At 45.0% G+C, this 17948-nt stretch overlaps 1 protein-coding gene across 1 annotated transcript in view; it reads right to left on the minus strand.

The window, feature by feature from the left end:
• The window catches only part of LOC144150163 (superkiller complex protein 2-like), a 65096-nt gene that overhangs the window by 44946 nt on the left and 2202 nt on the right, over positions 1-17948 (minus strand). Inside the window, exons 2-7 of the mRNA XM_077682004.1 lie at positions 15959-16050; positions 12762-12891; positions 5447-5501; positions 3312-3457; positions 1477-1542; positions 33-155 (exon numbers count right to left, since the gene is read on the minus strand). Coding sequence (XP_077538130.1) covers positions 33-155; positions 1477-1542; positions 3312-3457; positions 5447-5501; positions 12762-12891; positions 15959-16050 — 612 coding nt within the window. The remainder of the gene's footprint in view (positions 1-32; positions 156-1476; positions 1543-3311; positions 3458-5446; positions 5502-12761; positions 12892-15958; positions 16051-17948) is intronic.

Here is a 17948-nt window from a genome sequence, read left to right on the forward strand (position 1 = left end):
TTAATAAGACCGCAATAATGGATGCGACGTACGGTGAGCGCGGGACAGGGCACCCGGTCCTCAAAGTCGGGCATGGGCTTGGTCACGTCCTCCTGTTCAGCCCATTCCAGCCGCTCGATGCAACCGTCCTCTACTTCGCTGATGTGCAGCACATCCTGTATATACGACGGGAATGGTACGGCACACACGAAGAGGGGACATATTGGAGACCACTGAATGAGCACACTTGACACCATGCGAAGTGGCTGGGGCATTGTAGGACAGCTTCGCAAAACACCACCTTCACTGCTTGCATGCACCTCTCCTGCAAGGCCTACGATTGGTGATACGGCAAAACCTTGCTACAAGAGACATTCACTTGCAAGAGACAGGTGGAAACAGCTTGGCTGGTTTAAGGGGAGAGGTGGGGATCGGTGCAAACTTTTTGTCTTTTGGCGTAGAGTAATTTGAAATTTGGTAGGCACATTGAAAAACACTCCAAATGGTGAAATTTAAACTTTCATTATGATACCTTAGGTAGTTTTTCCGTTACAGCGGTTCACATGTTGCCCGATTGTGGAAAGCCTAGCAAGGTATTGACAGATCGTAGGAAGTCCTGAACACTTTTCAATTGGAGCCAAAAGAACACTACAGGGTATGACATTCCTAGAATTTTTTTTACCCCCTTGATTTTTTTTTTTTTTTTTTACAGAGAACATTATTTTCACCCATATCCAGCAGTATACAACTGACTCGGCCGTAAATATCACAAAAATATAACTAGGCCCTAAAATGAAAATCCGAGAATGTCATACCCTGCATAACTCTTCAAGGATTGAAATAAAATAGACAGGGTCAAAATCCGCCCAGTGGTTGCCATGCTATCCTTTCCATGAGCAATAAAGAACTCGTAAAATGCACTTCCGAAAAAACTACTATGAATGACTTCCTTGAGCCACCCTGAGCAATGCTCTGCCGATGCAATGAAGCTCACTTTGAACCTGCATATAATACTGTTATCTACTCTGACTCCTCATTGTTTTTAGAACTTTCAGATTCTGACTCCTCATTGTTTTTAGAACTTTCAGATACAAGAGACCTCTGCTACAAGAGACATGTTTTCCAGGTCCCTTGAGCGTCTCTTGTGACGAGGATTTACTGTGCCAGGTTTTTTGGCCTTGCCCCCTTCTTATAGGTGATAACGTTATCGCAGAAAATACGAATATCTGCCGCCAGTGTTCTCTTATGGGGACCACCAATGAGAACAGTATACAACCTGCATGAAAGGGTAGTCCTCAAGCCTGAACAACGCTTGCAGCAGCATAAAAACACCTGAATTAAACGAGTTTTTGCATATAAAAATGGTCTGAGCCCACACAAAGGAGGACTTTAACGAGCCTCCAAGGAGATGCTCGTGCAAAAGGTAGAATCGCTGCCCAGCGTCAAAGCAAGAGCCGGTAGCCCAATGTTTTCCCGCAAAGTGTCAAACTAACGCACCGAGAAGCGTTGCCCCGCAAGCTTGGCGACGTCCGTGGTGGTGGCCAGGTCCTCCTCATTTTCCGGCTGTGTACATTGAGAGCAACAGAAAGCCAGGCATCAGGGGCACAGAAAATGCCACAATAGCAATCCATAGACAGGTTGAAGCGGGTACATGAATCTTAAAAAGATTTTTTTAAATTTGTTAGCAAACTTTGTGAAAATTGGCAGTCTTGCTGCTTTTTTTCACACTGGTTTCAAATACGCCAATATTTTTGGGGTCGGTCAATTAGTTCTCAAGATAATGAGAGATAATTGCGCCCTACGGTGCTGTTTTCCCAGACTAAATCCCATGCATGCACTGGACTGGTGAAAGTTCTTTGTGACGATAGCTTAGCCTACAGGGCAAGAACTTTTCGGTAGAAAAATATGCCATCCGCATGTCTGTGAGCAGGCAATTGGACCCCGTCGCACAAGAATAGCATGCTCCACTACACCCCTACAAAGGAGGACAAAATGGCACCTCATGCAGTCTACGCTACCGACTTCACCGTGAACCCTTCTCCCAAGAAGAAAGAGACCGTGTACCAGGCACTAGTTTCTTCACGCTTTAATTCAGCATGCAAAAAGAAAAAGGCCTGCCTTATTGTTCATCAGTACTTTTAATCCAGTGACAGTGTGCCATGCTTGTGAAGCGAGAACGTCGTTTGGCTACACCTCAAAAATTCGAATTTTGTAGGTTTAACGTGCCGAAGCTGCACTTGAGCTACGAGGGGCGTCGTAGCGGAGGGCTCCGGATTAATTCTGACCACCTGTGGGCCTTTTAACACACACCGAAACCTTGACACATGGGTGCTGTTGCTTTTCACCGCCTTCTAAAAAGTGGCCACCGCAGGACCAAACCCGCCTCCTTGGGCTAAGCAGAGTAGCAACAACTGGTAGCTACCATCTCCATCTACTTTTCACCTGTGCCTATAGGACTCTGAGCGACCAGGCCTAAACAGTACATGTGACTGCAGCTGAACTCGTCAAGTGCACACAGCAGCAACAAAGGGGAGAGAGATACTGCAAACTGAAACGACGACGGTCTTTGCTCTACCTGCCAGGCAACACGAAAACCTCAAGGCTACAGCATGACGTTATCTACCTGACAGAAGATGATTGATTGGTTGTGGGGTTTAACGCGCCGACGCAATGCAGGCGATGAGGCACGCCGTAGTGGAGGGCTCCAGACCAATTTTGACCACCTGGGGATCTTTAACGTGCGCCGAAATCTCATACACATGGGCGTTTTCGCTTTTCGCCTCCATCAGAAAAGCGACTGCCGCGGCCGGGAATCGAACCCGCGTCCTTGAGCTCAGCAGCACAACGCCTTAGCCATTGAGCCACTGCAGCGGGTGAGGTTTGATTTGTACGTCTCACAGCCCAATGCAACCTGACTGCTATCCTCCATGGTGGAGTGGTTTGGGTGAGTGTCACACAGGCAGTAAGATGAAAATGACAGAACAGGGCAATGGACAGCCCCATGTTTGTCTGCTAGAATACAACTCTAGCCTTTCTCTTTCCTAGTCAATTAGCTAGTAATTATGCTTAATTGCAAATCACAAACAAGCGTGTTTTGTTTCGTGCACTTCATAGACTGTGCCCAGCTTCGCTGGCCATCCCTCTTCACAGAGTGGACGGGCAGTGTACATTTGGTACGTTAACAATCCCTAATTGCTCCCACCTTGGTCAACACTAGACACGATACGATGAATACGTTAAACATGAATACGATATGAAATACGATACAACATCATACGATACAAATACGATACGATAACACTGCACCCCGCGAGACAAGAGGATGCGCAGACCTTGCTCTCCGGCGTGGTTTCCAGGAGGAATGGGTCTCCAGACAGCAAGTCGGCAAAGTTCAGCACGTGCCGTGCAGGAGTGTCATCCGCAGGGGGCTTGCCGAAATCGGCACCTTCCTCGAACCCAGGAGGCACCGTGAGTAGGTCTGCACAGAAAAAGAACAGTGCGTGCGGGTAGAGTTACTGGGGCTAAAGGAAGCGATATTTTACCCCACACGTATAAAGATAATGTGTGCGCGTGTGTGAAAGCTTCATCTTAACTCTTTCGCTACCGCGCCTATCAAAATCGATCAATTTGATCGATACTTTTGGGAGCGCCTTTTCATAGCGTTCCAGGCGTTTCTCGAACAAGTAAAGCTGTTCGGAGTTAGATCAGAAAATGGCCTTTCAAAATCAGTTTTGTTTTCATTTTCACAACGGAAACGTGATTTTTGACACGCTTTTGAATCACCTGGGTGTGGAAAAGGGGCGTGGTCATCGCGCGTCACGGCTACCAACGAAGAATGCGTGCAACTCGTAATTACTCTGCACCAGCACTTGTTTTTTGCTATCAGGGCGTGAATGGGGAACTAGCAAACGATTTTCAATCGTCAGGTTCGCGCTCTGACAGTAATAATCCCAGAAATCGGCTGAAAATGTCAAGCAGTGCCTGGTTGCAAAGCTACTTTATGATTTTAGGCAGTTTTATTGCCTTTGCGCAAGTTGTTCTAAGTACTGTGGTAGTTCTACTTACCCCAGGACCATTCGCAAACAGTTTACAACAGTTTCGGTTTCGTTTCTGCATCGCGAAATTCATATTTAGCGCTACTACACAGTTACCCAACTTCAAGGCTACCTGCCATGGCGCCTGAAGCGTCCGCGACTGATCCTCGAACAAAGCACGGCGCTCCTGATTTCCCCCCACCCTAACCCGATTTCTGCGATAAGAACTTCAGATGAAAGTCAAAAGGTCACACCCAGTCGCCAGATATCTGTTCCGCCGAGGACAGCGCTTCAAACCGGCCTTACACTGCCAGCTGTTCGCCTTCCAGTTTCGTTTCCATGCGAGGGTATATCCGGGTGTCTAATGTTGCTGCTTAGTTGAACTGTCTATTTGGACGGAGTCTCTGATAAGTTTTTGTACTGTTTCATTTGAAAAATGTTAGGTGGCGCTGCAATAGAGGAGGCTCGTTGTGCTGATCTTTATCAGCGCGCAACTGCTACTCGGCCAAAGATCGCAGGGCACGATTCTAGCTCATCGTACCTCATTTTTGCGAGCAAGGCTACAATTGCGAGTAAGAAGATGATAATAAAGCTCAGCTTTATGTTTTGAGAGATAACTGACCGTGAACGACAACAAGCATTAGCCGCGGCGTTCCGTTTTCAACTTCATGCATGTTTTTTTCCGCATCATGTGCGTGTCCCAAATATTGTGCTCGCTGTAAATGCAAAGTCAGCCATTGACAAGATGTTTTTACGTTATGTGGGGGCAAATTGGTGCCTCTGATAACGTCAAACCGCCAGATTTATTCCAGGGAACCACCCGAAATTGCACATTTTGAATTGTAGGTTGGGCTTCACCGCATGACACGAGCACCGTGCGTGCTAACATTTTTTTTTATATCTGAAAAACTGTTCCGCGCAAGTCGACATTTTTTTTAGGGTGTGTTTTTGAAATGTTTCCCTACAAAATGTATATTCTATTTTTTTTCTACTACCGGTGGTTTGATATACACAACTCCTTTTTTATCATTTTTTTCGACAACTTGACAAAAAGTTTGATTTTGATCTTTTTTTTCACAACTATGATATATGAAAACCTTTAAAAAACTGATGTTATTGGAAAGGCCGTTAAATAATCTGCATTTTGTGCTCCTTCAATTAGTGCCTAACCAATTTTTTAGCAGGAAAAAAAATGTTTTCTTGGACCCCTAAAAATTGGTCAATTTTCTGCGGTAGCGACAGAGTTAAGTGTTACAGCCGCTATCAGCACACAGGGGCACGTCTTGAGTTGGGAATTTCAAAGGTTGAACAAAAGAATGTGCGCTCGGTGAAGCAAGAATAACACCAGAAGGAGAAGCGAGGCAAGGATGATGTTAACGTTGCAAACAGAAATTAGAGGATAAAAGAGGCAAGGAAAAAAAATGCAAACTCACCTTTGAAGAGGTCTTCCCCAGACACGTCTTCTGGTGCCTCTTTCTCCAAGAAAATCTGGTGGGACGGGAAGGAGGAAAATGTGAAACAGGTTTGAAGTGAGGCAACTAACAGCCATTTTGGAAACAACGCTGGTCCTTCAAACATGGCAAACGTTATCCAATTTGAGTACAAGTAAACAGTGACTACATCCAACTCAAATGCTGAAGCAAGCAGAAAAGTGGCAGAACCTGCTGTGCAAGAAATTTACAAATTTTCCTACATGAATATTTACGAGGAAAAAAAACTCTTTTGTGCTCGCGCCCCAGTAAACTTGAAAAAAGAAAATGAGTAATGAAGATTTATGATAAGAAGCTTACAAAATCATTACCCTCATCCCTGTCAACTTTGTCAACCTACTGATGCCCCTCCGGGCTCTCTGGCCTCTCTCAAATGATTCCCAGTTGTTCCTACTCTACTCCGTGTAAGTGCATCCTTAAACTATGGTACCAGTTTAAAGGGGCCTTGCAGACAAAACACAAGTTTGGTTGATTCAAAAGATTGCCTTGTTAGAATCATAGTGACACCACTATAACCACACACTTAGCTCAAACAAGCTATATAATTAGGAAAAAAAAAGGAATGGCCATGCAACGCACTAGCTCATTTCTTGCAACAGGACCTATGACATCATATGCGCCAGCTGTGCGATTGGCTGAGGCCGGCAAAAGGAAACGCAAGTTACGCAGGGCTTATAAGCTTGCTGAACGAGCTATTTGCGCTTAAATGTAATTCACATCCATTTTACAGCAGTAAGAATGGTGGGGTAAATATTTAAAGTTACGAAAATGCACGTAAACATTGAAGTTCCGATTCGCACCGCTGTTGGTACCGGGCGCAGTATGCTTGTTTTATCTGCACAGCAGTCTGCCGCTCTGGAGTTATCTTATACAACACTGGCAGATTGGCGTAGGCGACGTTGTCTTACGTGACCCTGTTTGCCGATCACACCCCATGTTTCACCAAATGATTACTTTCTACCGTAACAAAAACAAGCCAGGTGCAAATACAGCCAAAGACAAAGCAACGGTGGGCAACAGTCCACGGGTGAGTACGGCAGCGCCATCTGGGAGGACTGACGGCAAGCAAGACTGCACAGCCCAATGACGCACTTGAATTTTGCTTGAAGACCCTTCCTTGTGACTTCATGGCAGACGTCTCAAAAACACATGATTTGGCAGGAGAATCAAAATTTTAACCTAAATTGGTTAATTTCTCAGTGAATATGGCATCGTTTGCTGCCGGACAAGCGCTGGAGGCACTATAAAACGAGGAATCTTTCGAATAAAACAAACTTTTATTCTGTCTGCATGGCCCCTTTAAGGGTATGGGATTCATCCCAAGAGCCACAGAACAGGGACTGACAGAGCGCACGGCTGTGGGGGCACTGTTTCGCATCGTTGCCAATGTTGCTAGGATGATTAAGATGCCGCTCACCACCTGCCTGTGCCGATTCACCCGTCCCACGTACTCTCAATAGGTCCTAAGACTCCTGAGGCCAATACGTTGTAGAATTGAGTGATTGCAGCCAGTGTAAAGCGGCAAGACAGGAAGGAATCAGAATGATGCCGATGAAATGCAAATGTCAGTGGACAACAGAAGGAACTACAGGCAGCCATGCCATTGCTGCTGCCAAAGCAAGCAAATGTGACCACTGAGACGGTTAGAGCGCTGTGTATGAGTAAGGTTGTTCGTTTTCAGGTAAAAGCCGATTTTACCCGATTTCTACACCTCAACACATTTCAGGAGAATAGGGTGAAACCCAATTTATTTCTCCCCGAATGGACATCTTCAAAGTAGCGATCTGCACAACCATGCACAGACAGTCCACCATTCTCAACCAGCACTTGCTGGGAGCAAGCCCTAGAGACACAGCTTTTGAACAGTGTGAGCATAGGCGTAACTCTGCCGCTCGCTACCCCAGGCTGGCAAATGCTACACTAGAGCTACCGGAAGTTGCAATGTTGAGAGAACTTTCTCCGAGCTGAGATACGTTCAACGATCAATCAGGTACCGAATGGATTGATTGATTGATTGTAGGGTTTAACGCACTGACGCAATGCAGGTGATGAGACGCGCCATAGTAGAGGGCTCCGGATTAATTTTGACCACCTGGGGATCTTTGACATCCACCGAATATCTCGGAACACACGAGCGGTTTTGCTTTTCGCCTCCATCAGAAAATCAGCTGCCACGGTCGGGAATCTAACCCACGACCTTGTGCTCACCAGCGCAACGCCTTAGCCACTGGGCCACTGCGGCGGGTAGGTATAGAATGGAGGCCAACATGTTGCGCAGGCAGGTGATAATGTATGTAAACAAGTGTGTGTAAAAAAATAAATGACCAGCTTTTTCTGAATCAAATGCTTCATTTCTTAGAAGTTGTCAATGCTTTTTACAGCCATCATTACTGAGTCATTTCGAAGCAAACACCAAATTTAGGAGTGTTTGCTAGAAAACCCTGATGTCCCCCTGATTACCAGCTTGAAACAAACACCAATTTTAACGCGTTAGAGTTAAGAAGCTCCTCATACCTTCTGATAAAAGAATATGAGTATTTATTTAGCGCATCTGTAGATATAACCCAGAAAAACTTGAATTTTGGAATGGTTTTACAAAAAAACCCAATTCCACCATTCTCAATTCGAAAAATAGCACCCGATTTTTGCGCCCAATTTTAAAAATATATAAAACTCAGAAATGAACAACCCGATGATGAGGGGTGTGCAAGAGGCGCCGTGTCATAGACTTCTAAGCAAAGCGTGCCCATCGGATGAGCTTCAAGTTTTCAAGAGACAGACAAAACACAAGTTTGGCTAGAAACTGGTCTTAGAAACATTTTTTTTATTTGCTTTCCAACCAATTTTGACGAAACTTCATGGACTTGTTCAGTTTTTTTAGCTGATTTCAAATATCTAATTAGTTTTGCTGTGAGGTAACTAGTTTCCGAGGAGGAGGAGGAAAAAACTTTATTTGTCTCATCCGTTGAGTGCAGTCACTCCGGAGCAGTGAGGGGTGTCCTCAGTCCAGGACTCCCTGGCTGTAGCCGGCCTTCCGGGCCCTATTCACCAGCCGAAGCTGGGAGCAGGGGTCGGAGCTGGTCAGCACCGCCGCCCACTGTGAAGGGGTAGGGTTGGGATTGGGAGGGAGGTCTGGGATGTTCGGGCATTCCCACACTATGTGGTATAGTGTTCCTGATGTGGGGCAGAAGATGCACTGAGGGGAGAATTGGGTGGGGAATATTTTGTGCCAGAGCGTGTTGTGGGGAAAGGTGTTAGTTTGAAGCTGACGAAGTATAACTCCTTCCTCTTTGGTCATTTGCTTATGTGGGGGAGGAAACTGTTGGCGGGATAGTCGGTAGTGAGAGAGGATGTCGTTGTATGTTAGCAGGGGTTGGGGCGTATAGTTAGGGGGGGTGGTTGGCATAGGGTTGTGGCTGTCCGCAATGGCCCGGTGTACTGCTTCTCGAGCCGCGGTATGTGCCGCTTCATTGCCGACTACGCCTGAATGACTTGGTACCCAGATAATGCAGAGGTCAGGGAGGTGAGTTTTGGTTTTGAGAATACTGAGGGTTGCTGGGGAGAGAGTGCCTCGCAGAAAGTTGCGGCAAGCCTCTTGAGAATCGGTCAGTATCGTAACGTAGTCGCTCTGTGTTGTGGTGGCTGCCACGGCTATTGCTGCTTCCTCTGCAATGGCGGTGTCCGTGGTGAGGACAGTGGCTGTGGCTACGGTCTGAAGTGTATTATTTACAACTGAAATCGCATAGGCGTTTTTGGTGATGTAGGGAGAGGCATCTGTGTACAGCACCTCCTTTTGATTTTGAAATTGTGCCTGAAGATAGTTGGCGCGGGCCCTTCGTCTTCCAATGTGATAAGTAGGATGCATATTTCTAGGAATTGGGGTAACGCGGATGTGCTTCCGTATAGACAGTGGAACACGTACTCTGCATCTGGAGACCGGAGGCGGTGGAGGTAGTTATAATTTTCCTTGATTGTTCTTGACAACAATAGGAAAAACACTATTCAACAAAAGATTACCACCAAGGAATAAATAGATGCCAAACGTTGTGGAGCATGAAATGTGGAAAGCAGTTTTTTTGTTTTGCAATCACATACAAGTTTACAACCATTCTAACTTCCAGGTTTGAAGTACTCTGCCTAACCAATTAAAAGTAATGCTAATTAAACAACTACTGAAACACAAAATGCAAAATCTGCTTCCCATGTTCCATGGTTTGAACATACAGCTTTGCGCTGCCTTTCTAGCTGCTCTACATGCTGGGATGTACCTCTCAAGAATTCGTACCACCACCATACCAATCGCGAAGAACGCGAACATCATCCTAATCCATAAGAAAGGTGACATGAAGGACTTGAGAAATTATAGGCCGATCAGCTTACTGTCAGTCGTCTACAAGGTATTTACCAAGGTAATCGCTAACCGAATCTCTGCAACCTTAGATTTCAGTCAACCTAAAGAACAAGCAGGGTTCCGTAAAGGTTATTCACCAATGGACCATATTCACACGATCAATCAGGTGATAGAAAAGTGCGCTGAGTATACTGAACCCCTATATACTATAGCCTTCATAGATTATGAGAAAGCATTTGACTCGGTCGAAACCCTAGCAGTCATTCAGGCATTACGGAACCAGGGGGTAGATGAGCATTATGTAAGAATACTAGAGGATATCTACAATGGGTCTACAGCTACCATCATCCTCCATAGGGAGAGCAGTAAAATACCTATACGGAAGGGTGTCAGACAAGGAGACACAATCTCTCCAATGTTATTCACAGCATGCTTACAAGAAGTATTCAGAACGTTGGATTGGGAACAGGTGGGAGTAAAGGTCAATGGAGAATACCTCAATAACCTCAGATTTGCTGATGACGTTGCCTTGCTAAGTAACTCGGGGAACGAATTGCAAAGCATGCTTTCTGCACTGGGCGAACAGAGTAGAACCGTGGGCCTGAAAATTAATATGCAGAAAACTAAAGTAATGATCAATAACCTCGGGACAGCACAGCAGTTTGAGATAGGTGGCGAGGCAGTGGAAGTGGTAAGCGAATATATCTACTTAGGCCAAGTTGTGACCCCAGATCCCAACCATGAGGCAGAGATAATTAGAAGAATCAGAATGGGGTGGGGTGCATATGGCAAACATTCTCAGATAATGAATAGCAGCCTACCATTGTCGCTGAAGAAGAAAGTGTATGACAGCTGCATCTTACCGGTACTCACCTACGGGGCAGAAACTTGGAGGCTCACTAAGAGGGTTCAACTTAAATTGAGAACGACTCAGCGGGCAATGGAGCGGAAAATGATAGGTGTAACATTAAGGGACAAGAAGAGAGCGGAGTGGATCAGGAAGCAAGCTGGTGTTAAAGACATATTAGTAGAAATTAAGAAGAAGAAATGGACGTGGGCAGGGCATGTAATGCGAAGGCAAGATAACCGCTGGTCATTAAGGGTAACAGAGTGGATCCCTAGAGAAGGCAAGCATTGCAGGGGGTGGCAGAAAGTTAGATGGGCAGATGAGATCAAGAAGTTTGTGGGGATAAATTGGTCACAGTTGGCACAGGACCGAGATAATTGGAGAATAATGGGAGAGGCCTTTGCCCTGCAGTGGGCGTAGATAGGCTGGTGATGATGATGATGATGCCATACCAATCGTGGCGAAAAATTGGGAAATTATGGAAAAATTGTTATTTCTTTGTTCAAATCGGGTTTCTATGGCTTATATAAGTACCTGATACTGTTCCACGTATGGAATTTTCAGAGGAAAAACTGCAAATCAAGAGAAAAGTGATACCTAAAAAAATGCTTTTTTTGGGCAATTTTTCTGTCCCAAACGCCCATGTGCCCCCTTAAAAAAGCAAATAAGACTGCTTTGTCCAAATAGCAATGATACCAATTTTATAGCAAACTTCCACCAGGTTCGCCAGCCACTTTCTGGCAACGTTTCTCGATATCACAGAATATTGTTTGCGCGATTAATGGCCGCCAAACAAAGCCACCACCAAGAAACATGACTCGGTGATTGTACTGGGGCTTCTAGTTCCATTTTATCGTATGACTTTAGTCCTAAAGTGCAGTCAAAGCACTGATAACTATACTTTCAGTGCTGCCCCATTATACATCACTCCTGCCTATAACAAGTCACCGTAGCGCAAAATTTAAGTTTTTCAATATTTCTTTCAATATTTTCACCATGGGAGGATAAAAATGTCTGCCGGTCTAATCCTACCACCCGAAAGCTTACCAAAGCATCCCACGCTTTCCAATGATCCACTCGTGCTACCCACGCCGATGCCAATCCTGGAACCACTTTCACTGATGCTTCCTGGGATTCAACCACCCACCGCGCAGGCGCTGCTTTTCACCACTTCCTAACCTGGCGTGCGCCATGGCCTGGTGCTCCAGTACGATGATCAGGAGTGCCCTACGTCTTGTGAGCAGGAGTTGCACACTATTCATATGGCCCTGGACTATTTATCGCAGCAAGTGTCTCAAGGTGCCTTTCCACCTGGGGAGCGCCTCACCATTTACACAGATTCCCTTCAGGCCCTCAGAAAATTACAGCAGATTCCACGGTACGGCTGCCTAGCTCATAAGATCATTTGCCACGCACTTCGCGTACAACAAACTGGACGCACGTGTGACCTGGGTTCCATGTGTCTCAAGATTTCTTGTATTTTTTGAGTGAAAAAAAAAAAAAGTATTACATGGCTAGAATTGAGCTGAGTGAGTTACCAAAGGTTACTTTGGCAGTTGATTGATTGATTGTAGGGTTTAACGCGCCGACGCAACGCAGGCAATGAGGCGCGCCGTAGTGGAGGTCTCCGGATTAATTTTGACCACCTGGGGATCTTTAACGTTTGGCAGTAAAACCAAGGTTGTATTTTGTCTTCTTCATGGCCCCTTTCTGAGATTCACCACAGGTCTTCAATTTTATTCTTCCTTTTTGTCGTGCTTTCTGTCAAGCTTGCAGACCGCAAGCTTACAGGAACCATTTAATGGAGTGCTACATCTTGCAAAAGCCAAAAACCTATCCAGGAAAATGGAGACAGCTGTCAGAGGGGTAACACCATGAAACAAGTGAGATTTTTTTCAGAGCACAGGTCCTGCCGAATCTGGCAAACAAAGCAAAAACAAAATTGCGGTAGTTTGTTACCTATGGGGTTAATATTTACTAAAGACACAACAGCATCAGAAAAGATCAGTACTGTGGAAGTTGAAAAAGAACAAAGAAAGAAAAAAAGCATGGGTAATTACCTCTCGGATTCCTTTACTGTTGGGCACTTTGGACGTTTGTGAAAAAGAAGGCATCTCCAGCACGGCAAAGTCCTCCTCCGTAACATCGATGGAAAACAAGCGGATCGGATCCAGGGGAGCCGAAAAGCACCTGAAGAAGAGAGATGCAATTAAAACTCGATGCTATTCAATAACAAGAGGCACTTGTTTTGTTTTGCATTAAGTGAACAGCACACAGGTTGTATACACTGAGTGCGGAACCACCGAATCAGAAAAGAAATGCACACAGCATAGCATTCAGCCGCGAGAATCATGCCGTACTTTCGCATGGGCAAAGTGGAGAAACCAGGTTTTCAAATAGTCTCTCGAGAATTAACGGTTTGCCTTCATCAACGAAGGCATAATTGAGCAGCACTACTATCTCTGACAGTTAAAAAAATTTGGCACAGACTAAGAAAGAAAGAATAGGCTGTTTAATTTGCACAACCTCTGCACACGTGTTGAAGAAGTCGTCACATCATTGCCATGCTATTACAAAGAGACACTACAATTTCTATGCAAAAACCATGGCGCATTTCCTCACACACTAAAACGAAGGCAGTACGTGTCACAGGTCTAAAGTTAATGCTATGGCAAAAATGCCTTAAAGGAGCCATGAAGAGAAAATACAACTTCTTTTAATTTGAAAGAACTAGGATTTGGTATCTCACTACGCTCCATTACAGCCACAAAAGATGTTTTTTTAACGGAAAAAAAGCAAGGATTATTAAAAAACTTTCAAATTTTGCGCCACAGTGACGTGTTATGAGCAAGAATGACGTCATACGGGCCAACAATAAAACATAATTTTCAGTGCGTTAACTGCACGTTAGCATTCAAGTGATGCGGTCAAATGGAACTAGAGGCCCCATTACAGACGTCCAATCATGTGTCGTCGCGACAGGTCTCTTAGGCGGCCGCCAATCGCACAAACAAGGTTCCGTGACGTCATAGAAAAGTTGCGGGAAATGGGCTAGGGGGCCGCGACTGCTTCACACGTTTTCTTTAATATTGTCACGAGACAGGACAATACCTGCGCCGGCATGGCCCACCACTAATGGCGACAAGAAAGAAGATGGGTGCAGGGCGCAGTGAGCCCTGGCTCGGAATGGCTGCCTGTAAATAGTCGTGTAAATACATTGCTTCATCGCCTCATGGTTCGTGTCATCTGCCGCTACGTTACAATATCTCCGTTATTTGTTCGCAGATTGCGATGGTATTAGTATCATTGTTATCGGGACTAAGCAGTCTTTCTAAAAAACACAACTTGTATTTTGTCTTCATGGCTCCTTTAAGGGGCCATGCAGACAATATACATGTTTGGTTTATTCAAAAGATTCCGTGTTTTGTAGTGCCCCTAGCGCTTGTCCGGCAGCAAACGATGCCATATTTCAGTGAGAAATTAGTAAATTTGGGTTAAAATTTTCATTCTCCCGCCAAATTGTGTGTTGTCGTGATGCTTGCCATGAAGTCATGAGGGCGGGTATTCAAACGAGCTCCCAGTGGATCATTAGGCTCTTCAGCCTTGATTACCGTCAGTCTTCCCAGATGGCGCTACCAAAGTCACCCGTAGACCGTTGTCTACCGTTGCTTTGTTTTTGACCATATTTATACCTGGCTTGTTTTTGTTACGGCAGAAAGTAATCGCTTTGTTTAACATGGGTATGCTTGACAAACAGGGTCACGTAAGGCAACGTCGCTTACTCCAATCGGCCAGCGATGTATAAGACAACTCCAAAGCGTTGGACTGCTGTGCAGCTAAAACAAGCATAGGGCGCCCGGTACCAACAGCAGTGTGCATCGGCACTTCTATTTTTACGTGTATTTTCGTAACTTTCATTGTTTACCCCACCATTCTTACTGCTGTAAAATGAATACGCATTACATTTAAGCGCAAACAGCTCATTCAGCAAGCTTATAAGCCCTGCCCAATTTACATTTGCTTTTGCCGGCCTCAGCCAATCGCACAGATAGCCATATGATATCATAGATTCTGTTGCAGGAAGTGAGCTACTGGGTTGCATGCCAATCCCTTTTTTCATAATTATATAGCTCATTTGAGCAGAGTTTGCGTTAAAAGTGGTGTCAGTATGATTCTAACGAGGCAATTTATCGAATTAACCAAACTTGTGTTTTGTCTGCAAGGCCCCTTTAAGCCCGCACACATAACAGGCTTCGGAGAAAAGTTCTCGCTCGTCGTCTGCCTAGACGATCAGAGTTTGTTGACACATTTTGGAAACAGAGAGCACACGACATCAGTGAAAGCCTTCCCAGCATGCCACTCAGACCAGTTACAACCAAGTTCCGCTCAGCAGAGGCAAGTGCTGCTAGGCAAAACAGTGGTCGCATCTTCTAAGTATGCACACCCAAACGAAATCACTGTGGCAAAGACAAGGTGCACTGACTGAAAGCCACTGACTCAGAGCATCACCGATCCCAGCACATGAGCAGACACTCAAAGAGAACTTCATATGCGTTTAATGGCTCAAATCTCACTAACTCAAATATTACTACGTTTGCCTCTAATCATAATTTGCCACTACCAAACTAACACTCAAATTATGAAAAACAAACTGCCCACGTTGCCACTCTTGCTTACTGGAATTCTGTGCTGAATAACGTTAACACACTCTTCATCGTTATACGCATTTAAAAAAGTCTTGCATTTCTTGTACAGTCATAACCACATATGCCCGAGTTATTGTTAATATACGTAACAGCCTTTCCGTCGCTACCCACGACTATGTGCTTCATTTTGTTGCTTTTTTGCCCATGTTATGCCAATACTTCGAGTAAGATTGTGTATGTCATTCCTTACGGGCCTGGCTTTGGGACCTCCTCCTGTATTGCCATTTGTGTACATTTTATCAATGAATGAAACGATGCTCGTGTCATTCAAGGCGCACACTACATAAGGTAGGTGAAGGAGTCGTGGAACGAGTTCACATCAAGCACCTCCGTTGGCTGAACACGGCACAAGTCGATGAAAGCTTTATAAACTGAGAAGTTAGTCCAGGGTTTGACGGAATACCATCTGGTCAGGTAAAAGCATGGTTGTGACGATGAAACGTAGGTCACTGACCAAGTCAAACCGCTTCTTTGACTTGTTTAGTGACCTACGTTTCATCGTCACAACCAAACTGAGAAGTTGTGCTATACCTTAACCAAAGACACTTTACCTTTTAGAAGGATGGACATCCAGAGTCTCCAGCCAAATTTCGTCGAGTATTTCATTCGGCGTCTTATGCAACGGCGGCACTCCGAACGGAAACTGCATTAAGGAAGGGACGATGCTATGTGTACTACGTAGTGAAGTCTCACCGGAAATTGCTATACGCACTACCGATATAGCGCCATCTATGGACGCTGTCAGAAGCACTTTTTTTTTGTTTTTACTGTTTTTGCGCGGTCTCAAGCGTTCGGCCGGTCGACATGGCTGCTTTTCGTCGCTTTTGACCGATCCATGGATGGATCGACCCCGCCACCAAGCTGGCGTGGCAACTTCCTGATCGCGCCGTCAACACGCCGCAGTGGTTCGAAGACGGCTTGCCCAGTCTGAAGGTAGGTATTTCTGGCCTCGTTGGTTCGTCCCGTAACGCTTGCTTTACTGATGTTGAAGTTGGAGACCCGCGTCGACCGCCGAGCTTATATTTCCGTCACCAGCCTTTACACCCGATGCGCGAGCATGCATGCATGTCGCGTGGTTCCTTCAGCCGGCCCGAGCAACTGAACGGTGCGAACGCGTATTGGATACCTTCAGCGCGTTTCCCTCATGCATTGTTACAAGTGCGATAACGCATAAAGACAAGCACTTTTTTAATCAACAAGTGTGAAGCTAATGATAGGAGATGGGGGGAGTCAGTGATGATGCTTGTATCCGCTTTCTAGTGCCGTATAATTAGTGTACTGAATCTTTCTCAGGGCCAAAACATCGTTCGAGGTTGTAGTGAAAGTTGTGGAACAGACCAGGAAGGCACCAATGCCTTGTTTCTCTTTGAAGCAGCCTTGTATTTATGCATTGAGAACCAATTCGACCAGCTGCACACTTTACTGGTTCCGTATGTTTTAGCATGGGCGTCTGCAGAATTTTATCTTGAGGGGGCAAATCCATTGTTTCGGGCAAGAATAGGGAGAGGGCATGGGGGAGGGTGCAAGTGCTGGGGTAGCGTGGGGGGGGGGGGGGGGGGGGGGGCAACATGTATATGTTCCCATTGTGTAGTATGATTCTAATCTTGTGCATTGCTCTTTTGACTCAGAAGTACTGGTTTTATTTGGGTGGCAGTTCCTTTTTCCTAAAAAAATGTAGTTCTTACTGGAAACTGGACCAAACAGCAAAAAAAGATCAGTTCTAAGTGAGGAGAAAAAAGGTTCACGTCAATTTATAACAAAAACTACGACAGCTTCTGCATGCGGTGTGGTTCCTGTCGGGCTAACAGATTTGCAAAAAAATTGCACAACACTTCACACGGTGTGGTCGCATGCAGCCCTGCACCAACGGCATCTGCTCCCATTTTCTGTGACTGGCCATAAAAACTGGCTGCTTCAAAATAATAAATTTCTTAGCCGCATTTACATTCAGGCAAAAAGTATTGTGCAGCCATTTAATGTAGTAATGGTTGTTATGGAAAATCGTGCTCAATAGGTTTTTCACTAAAGTTGGTTTCAAGAATTCAAATTGTGCCAGTAAGACAAAAATAGCACAAAATGAAAAAAACATAACAAAGGTCCTGGGTTTTGCCATGTTTATTTTTGTGCTTTTTTATATAGTATACAAGCAACATAGCCGTATTGCTAATTGTATTTCACCTTTGGCTTTACAGGTCACCCAGAAAGGACAACTTCAATTGAAGATGAGGATGTGGTGTAATAAAAATTTACTTCATATTGTAAAACAATAGCAGTGTTGATGTCTTCTTGAAAGTGTAAGAAACAACAGCTTTTCTTGGACCTTTTGCATGCAGACTTATTTTTGGATAACTTGAAAACGATGTAAAATATTTAACCCGTTTCTTCTTGCCTTCTTTTTCTTTTAGGGTAGGTGGTGCTTCTTTTCTTTCAGGTTGTTTTGAGTTGACTGTTTTTCATAATTGATTCAGTTATTTGGGCATTCTGGAGTAGACATACTCTCAGTACAACTGAGCTGACGTCACCTGAAGTTTATCATGCTAA

Source organism: Haemaphysalis longicornis, unplaced genomic scaffold (assembly GCF_048455015.1).
Source record: "Haemaphysalis longicornis isolate Haplotype H1 unplaced genomic scaffold, Haemaphysalis longicornis Haplotype H1 scaffold_8, whole genome shotgun sequence".
Classification (NCBI taxonomy): Eukaryota; Metazoa; Arthropoda; class Arachnida; order Ixodida; family Ixodidae; genus Haemaphysalis; species Haemaphysalis longicornis.